Genomic DNA, 8,572 nt, shown 5'->3' on the forward strand with positions numbered 1-8,572 from the left:
ATATGCACACGTGGATCTAGAATTATACATTAAAATGTCGTAGCTCTGCGCATTTATCTTGTTTTTACGATTACAAACAGCAGTAGTGAAAAATCATTCTTTAATTTAAAGCACATAAAAAATAGATTGCGTACTTCTAATGGACGGAGACAAAATCAATTAACTGGCGATAATAAGCTCCGAGTCTGATATTTTAAGAAAACTTGATTTTCAAAACATTATTGATAATTTTGTACAAATAAAATTATGAAAAGTTCCAGCATTTAATTTTAATGATTACTTGACATAATTATTTATTATTATTCTCCATTTAATTACTTACACTTAATATTATGATGATATTATACCTATACTAGTTATATACTCGATTTGATTGTTTTTATAATTATTTATTATTAAATAAGTAGTTGATTGTTATTACTACTAAACATGTCAATAAATGCCATTTAATAAGTAAAAAAATATATTTCCTTGTTTACGTATAAGGGGCCCTCACAACGCATTTTGCCCAGGGGCCACCACATATCTAAATCCGCCTCTGGTTGTATGTATTTAAGACGGAGACAACACGTGCAAAAAAAAAAAAAAAACAGTTTTCCCGAAGTTGAGTCCCGAGTACCAGGGGCGTATGGACTTGGTGGTTTTTCGTCGAATAGTTATTTAACAGAGTTACCTGGCTCGACTTGTGCAGATCACTCGCGTACACCAGTATTCCATCAGTTCTCCCGAAATTGAGTCCCGAGGACCAGGAACGTATGGCCTTAGTGGCTTTTCGTCGTATGGTTTCTTAACAGTTAGCTGCCTGGACTTATTCAGACCGTTCGAGTACGTTAGAATCCCGAAACCGAGTCCCGAAGCACCAGGGGCGAATGGGATAGTGGCTTCTCGTTCTACGGCTTTCTACTGCCAGTGGTGGCGGCGACGGCGGTTCATCGGTCATCGCGACTATTTGTATATACGTTCCTGTTACATATAAATTATATTATAATTTTGTATTTGTTTCTATTGAATAAAAATAACAACACTGTAAAATAAATACATAAAATTTTAAAATACATGAACACAAATATCACAAAAATACCTACCTACGTAATAAATACCGAGATATTAAAAATGTCAAGTATAAAAGGGATTTTCAAATGAGCTTTTGATTCGCATTTCCGTTTGAATATAAAAACAATCCCTTAAAATATATGTTATTCATGTACAGAGTTTGTAAATTAAAACAATTAGTTAAATTAATTTATGATGTTCTTGTATTTTTTTATACATGTCTTCTCGCAACCTTGTACAAGTTTTATTTTGTAATTGTTAACATTGTAGGTATGTATTAAATGCTATTATTATTAGTATGTATAATACTATTGTCTAATAATATATTTTATTCATTTATTATGATATTTTATGTTTTCAGATGAATCAATTGTTTAGATTGAAAATAATAGTTTCGTTTTTCAAATAAATCGTATAATAGTTATCCGAACATAATATAATTTTTATGTACTAAATGTTATGTGCTGTGTTATGTAAATATGTCTTCCTTGTTTAACAAAAAGTATTTCTATTTATTCATGAATGATTTTAGATAAGATCATCGCCTTAATATAGAAAGAGTCGTAGATAAAAGGAAGAAAACGGTATACCCCTTCCAAATAGTAAATGTTTATTTTATAAAAATTAACTGAAGGTCAATAAAAAAACTACTTCAATTCATTCTTTCGAGTTTTGGTGTACAGACAGGTTGCGGAAAACGCTACCTATGCTTACGTGAGTAAAGTCATATAATTTCAACCGTCAGTAACCGGGATAAAATGATTCTCGTGGCCGCAGCTATTTCTGTTTTTATTATTTTTTGTATTTTAGATATTATTACACCGCATAAATATCCAATAGGTAAGACTATTATTTAATTTATTATCCCATTTACTATTTCAATAATACTCACATAATGCATTAAGTAATTTATAATTTAAAGTTTTTATTAACACTGTATTATGTCATAATACTCATAACCGTTTTTTTTTTTTATATTTATGTATAATAATTGGATGTACAATCTGGCGTTGACCAGGGATAAAGGAAACCGATATGGGCAATCCATCTGAGGTGGATAGTAATAAGCAATTTTTTTTACTTACGCGTAACCAACTACGAGAAAAAAAATTAGGTTTTTAATATTATTGATAATAAATAAGCCACTAAACAATAACTGGTTCAATCTATTGTTTCCACGAATCGTCAAAATGTATAAGCCTTTACCGTTCACTTTGATTTTTATGCATAAATGTTATTATTACTGCCCATGGCTTCTATTATAATATAATACTCCTATGGGATCCCTAATTAATATGTGTGCAAAATTTGGTGCCAATCGGTCAAAAACTGCGGACTTGCATATTTATTATTTTAGATGTTATCCGACTAATAACATAAATAAACTGATTATAACTATAAACTGGATTAGTCGATTGTATATTATAATCTATCCATTGAATCTATCATTTCCGTTTTTCTCCAGTTGAAATTTTCACAATTGTTTTTTGTCAAAATCGGCAGGGCATTTTTACAGTAAATAAACCGCAACAATTTACTTTGACTCTTATTTGTATAAAATAGATATTACTCGATTTTATATTTTTGTAGAACAGTTGCAGCCAAATGACGAATGCAATGCGGTACAGATAATCATCATATCCAATCGTAATAACCACTTTATTATCTATTTACAGTCGACTCTCAATAATTCAAAACTACGATAATTCGAAATGTTCGGCAATTCAAAATAAATGCTCGTTCTTTAAAAATCTCGAGGTAATTTGAATAAAAACCATTTATTTAAGTATACTCGGTAATTTTAAATTTAATATTGGGAAAATTGGCCACTAAAACGTAATAATTCGAAGTTTCATCCGTTCAATGTTCAATAATTCGAAGTATATTCACCAAATGTATTTTTTTTTAATCTTTTCTTCGATAATTTACCATACAATAGTGTAAAAATTTAGCTTATTATTTTCGATAACTATAAAATTATTATCGTAAGAACTCTAACCTAACCCTAGCATTTTATTTCTTGATCGTTTGTTAATAATAATTTAATTTACATAATATGTAGTATGTACATACCGCCTAATTTGCTGAAATATTTAATAATTATGTACGAATAATAAAAAATAAAAAATTTTTCATAACTCTCAGCAATTTAAATTTTTTTTTTTTTTTTTGCTCTCTCGATATTTCAAACTACTCAGCAATTCGAAGTTTTGGTAATTCAAAATTTTTTAAAAGTCCCGCTAACTTCGAGTTATCGAAAGTCGACTGTATAATGCGACCTATAGGGGGGAAGTCGCCGGAAAACTCGCTCTGCCGTACCTATATGTTACATTTAAACATGACTTTAACGATAAATCAACATAAGTATTCGATAAAAAACAATTCCAAAAGGAGACATTTTAAGTAAATAATAATACCCGGTTGAATATTTCTGTATCTAATTTTTGAATATTTCTGTATCTAATTTTTTGAAGAATGCGTAGAGAAAGTTTATAGAACCCATCAATTTGGTTTTGGGTGAGTAGTGCCCACACGATTAACGGTACTTTGGTACCTAAGCCTTGTTTAACATAGAACTCTTTGTTATTAATATGTTGTTATAGAAGGCGTATATGAAAATGCATTATGATTAGAAAGTTGGCCTCTTCAGACACAGCAGTTATCCTTGAATACGCTTTCTGCATTCTATGTAATAACGCACTTACTAATTTGTAGGAACACTAAGAAGTTGCCTTTTATGAAATAAATTTTAATCTAATTTGCATATTTTACAACAAAGGGTTTTGTGAGTATTATTATTTATTTTATTTGTTGAGTATCAAAAATAATCATATTTTATGATAATACACAATTTGTCATTTGTAAATAATTAGTCAAAATGGGGATTGTGAATAACGTGTAGTACGTATATTATATCACATTTGACGGCTAAAATATATTATTAGTACATTCAATCATTCATTGATCTAAGCCGAGCGTCCGAAACAATTCAGCTGATGGTACTGAAGTACTTGATGAGTGTAAAACGGCAAAATGGCGAACGAAAGAAATCGATTTGGTAAGAAAAAAATTGCTCCAACCGCACGCATGTATCGATTGATTCCCCGTCGCGCATAACTGATCAATATGCTCAATATAGTGTATTTCATACATCATACATATTTGTATATCTGGGAGATGTACAAAAAGTAATATTTATTCTAGAATTGTGTTGTCCGCTAGAGACTATCCAAATCTAATTATACAAAAGTTTTTTCAATATATTACCCGAGGCTTGGGAAAGAGTTTATAGCTTCGCACTTCGACGTCATATTTAAATTTAACACATAGGTACGGCAGAGCAAGTTTCCCGGCGTTTTTTTTTTTATACTGTACTCGCAGTTCGTAAATTGAATAATTAACTCTCTTTCAACTGAATATCTGATCCTATGGTTTATAGAACCTACCTATTAACGTTGAAAATTATTATTATTTTTTTTCAGTTTAGATTTTGATCAAAACGATTCTGTAATTCCATTTTTTTAATATCCTTTAACACGGGATTGACTTACTTTAAATTATATTACAATCAATAATAAATTATTATTATTATATTTTGGTCAGGATACATAATTGTTTTAAAATAAATAGTATCTAAGTCGAATAATTTTAAAATATTTTAAATGGGATGTAGTTTTTAAAGTATTTTATACTTTGAACGAATAGTAAAACATGGATTGATAAAATTATACGTTACGTTCTGAAATATGACGCACACCGATTGTGTGAAGAATAGGTACCTCATGATTTATGAATAAATGCACTATTTAGGTTTGGTTTTAAACGGTGACAATATCATAGTATTTATAAATAGTATTTACACTACACATAATAGTATATACCTACTACTTAAAGTTTAAATTAAAACTAATTTTCTTATTATATCATTGTATATGTACATACGAACAATACACAATAATATAATATTATGTACCTATTATGTTTATGAATTAACCGTCACTCTATAGTTCCGTAATAAATTTACAATAGTCAAAAATGCCTTGTTATTTAAATTTTATAAATGTTTGAGTACAAAATCATTTCCAACAATCGTGAATTCGTAAAGTTGCAAGCCCGTTAAACGTACAATAGTGGAATAATATATAAATTGAATCAGAAAAAATAATATTCTTTTAAGCCTTTTGTGGCAGAAATCACGAATGCAATTAGCCAGATAATGCTATGATTTTTATTATTTTTTTGTATTGTTAAAAATTATTTTATTTTATATTGCAGTGTCGTAAAGAAAAAATATTATGTAAATCGGAATATGCAGAATACAATAATATTAACTATTGTCTATTGTGACATTAAATTTGAACAATAAAATAAATCAGTAGATTATTTTTATGTAAAACGTTGAATCATACAATCAAAAATACAATAAATAAAAACGAAATAGAATTTAATGGCGTGTTACTGTCATCTGTCAATAATCTGATATTATAATAAATAGATAGATAATAGATATAATAGATTCATATTTTTATTTTTTTTTTTTTGAAAGTTAACAAACTTAATGACAAACATAATAATTCTAAGCAATGTTATAAACACTATGATTATTTTTAAATTTAGTGAAATAGAAAATAGTAATGTAAATATTTGTTCTTTCAATTTCAGCAAATGAGCATATAATTTTTTTAGTTGAAAATAGCAATCGCAAGAAATTAATACCTATTTATAAAAAAATTGACGTTCCATTGAGTAGCTACATTACAGGAAATAAATAATATACAATCTTGAAATTCAATATCCGAAACTCGGAGAAAAAATAGGACACCCACCTACTCATTATTATAATTTACTAAAATAATTTAAATGAAAAACATACTACATATCAGTAAGTGAAATAATTTTATTCAAACAAGTAAATTAATATCCAAAACAAAAAGAAATTATTATCTTTAAAGTTAACAGTACAAAGTAGGGTTACAAATTTGAAACAAATATATAATATCATAGTCTTTCAAAAAGTTTGTGAAGAAAGTGTTCAAGTAAATATAAAGCATACAGTTCAAATTGGATTAAAAATCTTCTTGAAATTAAAAAAAATATATTCCTCGTATGGTAGTTTAAACGTTAAAAAATTTTTTTTTGAATACTTGTCAGACAAAACTGTTATATTTAAAGGCAAACAACTTTCTAATGGAATATACTGTAAAAAATGCATACAAGTTATATTTAAAACAAAAATAACTCTTGATACAAGACTGCTACAATTTAAAAACTTAGTATTGATAAAATTGAATTTTTCATTAAATTTGCTCTAAAATGATAATCTAATTTTTAAGTCAAGATCTTTTTAGGTCTTTAGATAGGACAAGAGTAAAGTAATCTAAAAGAAAAAAATATTTATAAATTATGTTTTCCAATAATTAGTGATTACTAATTATTTGCTGGTTATTAGCATATACCTACTAATACAGTTATGATAAATATTTATATAAATTTGATTTTGAATCTTTAATAATAATTTCCGAGTAGATGTAATATTTTATAGGTAAATAATTTATTGAATGATATTAAATTGTGACTTATAAACTGTATTTACCTTTAAGTTACAAAAAATGCATATATCATTAGAATAAAATTACAAACAATATTATTATCATCATTAATAAATGGATAAATTGAAACAAATTTTTATAGGTCCTACAAGAATTCCATTGCTTGGTAGTTATTTTGAAATTCAAAAGCTCAGAAATAAATTAGGATTCTATCACTTGGTTTGGGATGAGTTGGCCAAAAGTTATGGTCAAGTTTTTTCTGTTAAACTTGGTCTAATAGAGGCTGTGATAGTTTCTGGATATGATACAGTACGACAAGTATTATGCAATGACGACTTTAATGGCCGACCTGATGGATTTTTTTTCAGATTCCGAGCTTTTAATAAGAGATTAGGTAAGCTTACCAAAACGATACATTTGAATATTTAACATCAGTTTAAAAAATTAAAAAATTAGGTATAGTATTTGTGGACGGACCAACGTGGACTGTACAGAGAAAATTTTGCATGCAACATTTACGAAAAATGGGATTTGGTGGTGATTTGATGGAAAAAATTGTAATTGAGGAAGTTAACGATCTTGTGATAGACATAACGTCAAAATGTCAGGTATGTGTATATATTATATATTTTCTACAAACTAAAAACAAAGAATATAATTATTGTATTATAAATTTATTTTTAGAATGATTTACCAATTGAAGTTACCGGTTTATTCGACGTATCAATTTTGAACGGTCTTTGGGCAATGTTAGCTGGTCGAAGATTTGCATTGAACGACTATAAACTTGCAAGACTTATGGAATTAGTACATATCAGCTTCAGAATGTTGGATATGTCAGGAGGAACATTAAATCAGATGCCGTTCCTTCGGTTTTTCGCACCCGAATCTTCAGGATACAAACACATCAAACAAATTTTAATCGAATTTTACACGTTTTTAAAAGTAATTTTAAATTAATCAAATATATTTATTTTATTTATCAATTAATGTCCTATATAGGAATCAATAGAAGAACATAAATTTAGTGAAAATGACCAGGAGGATTTTATACACGCGTTTTTAATGGAAATTGAGAAGAATAAAAAAACTCCCGGGTCATTTTCGGAAGAACAGCTACTTGTTATATTATTGGACCTATTTTTAGCCGGATCGGAAACTACGAGCAGTATGTTATCATTCACAATATTACTTTTACTTAAACATCAAGATATTCAAGATAACGTACGTGCAGAGTTAGATGCGGTAATCGGAGATCGAGAAATTCATCTTGCAGATAAAAAAAAGTAGGTACAAAGCTTACATAATTGTTTTAATAACGTTTTAACATATTGGTAATTATATGCACAGGTTGAGTTATCTCGAAGCTGTATTAATGGAGGTTCAAAGACATAGTAACGTGGCGCCGTTGGCAATCGCTCATAGAACTATTAGAAAAACCAATCTACAGAAATACATAATACCAAAAGTATGATGCCGCTACTGTGAAAATATACATTATATAACAAATGGTATTAGAATAATGAATAATTGTGAAAACATTTTCCAGGATACATTAATATTGGCAAGTATATGGAGCGTTCATATGGATAAAAACCATTGGGGTGATCCCGAGGTATTTCGACCGGAAAGATTTTTAGACAGTACTGGACAAATAATAAATGACAGCTGGCTTATGCCGTTTGGTGTTGGTTAGTATACTATTATTATTTATTAAATGTTTTTGCATTCTTCATTAATATCGAAGTTAAATACTAAACGAGTAGTTATGAATTTTTAAACTATATATAGGTAGACGAAGGTGCCTCGGTGAGGTACTGGCTAAAACCAATATGTTCATGTTCGTTGCCAAACTAATTCAAAAATTTGAGATACGAATTCCGCACGGAGACCAATTACCAGATAAACCTCAAGATGGTGTAACTATTTCTCCATCTCCATTTTCTGCTATTTTTGTACCTAGGCATTGA

The 8,572-nt window shown here is 28.4% G+C and overlaps 1 protein-coding gene across 1 annotated transcript; it reads left to right on the forward strand.

Annotated features, from left to right (window-relative positions):
- Nucleotides 1–1,787: 1,787 nt before the first annotated feature.
- Nucleotides 1,788–8,572, forward strand: LOC112603097 (methyl farnesoate epoxidase-like). The gene is made up of 8 exons (XM_025351520.1): nucleotides 1,788–1,893; nucleotides 6,745–6,996; nucleotides 7,059–7,210; nucleotides 7,287–7,547; nucleotides 7,605–7,888; nucleotides 7,953–8,070; nucleotides 8,152–8,293; nucleotides 8,394–8,572. The coding sequence occupies exons 1-8, from the start codon at nucleotides 1,812–1,814 to the stop codon at nucleotides 8,570–8,572; spliced, it is 1,470 nt and encodes a 489-aa protein (XP_025207305.1). The 5' UTR covers nucleotides 1,788–1,811.

Source organism: Melanaphis sacchari, unplaced genomic scaffold, assembly GCF_002803265.2.
Source record: "Melanaphis sacchari strain LSU unplaced genomic scaffold, SCAv2.0 Contig95_pilon_pilon, whole genome shotgun sequence".
Classification (NCBI taxonomy): Eukaryota; Metazoa; Arthropoda; class Insecta; order Hemiptera; family Aphididae; genus Melanaphis; species Melanaphis sacchari.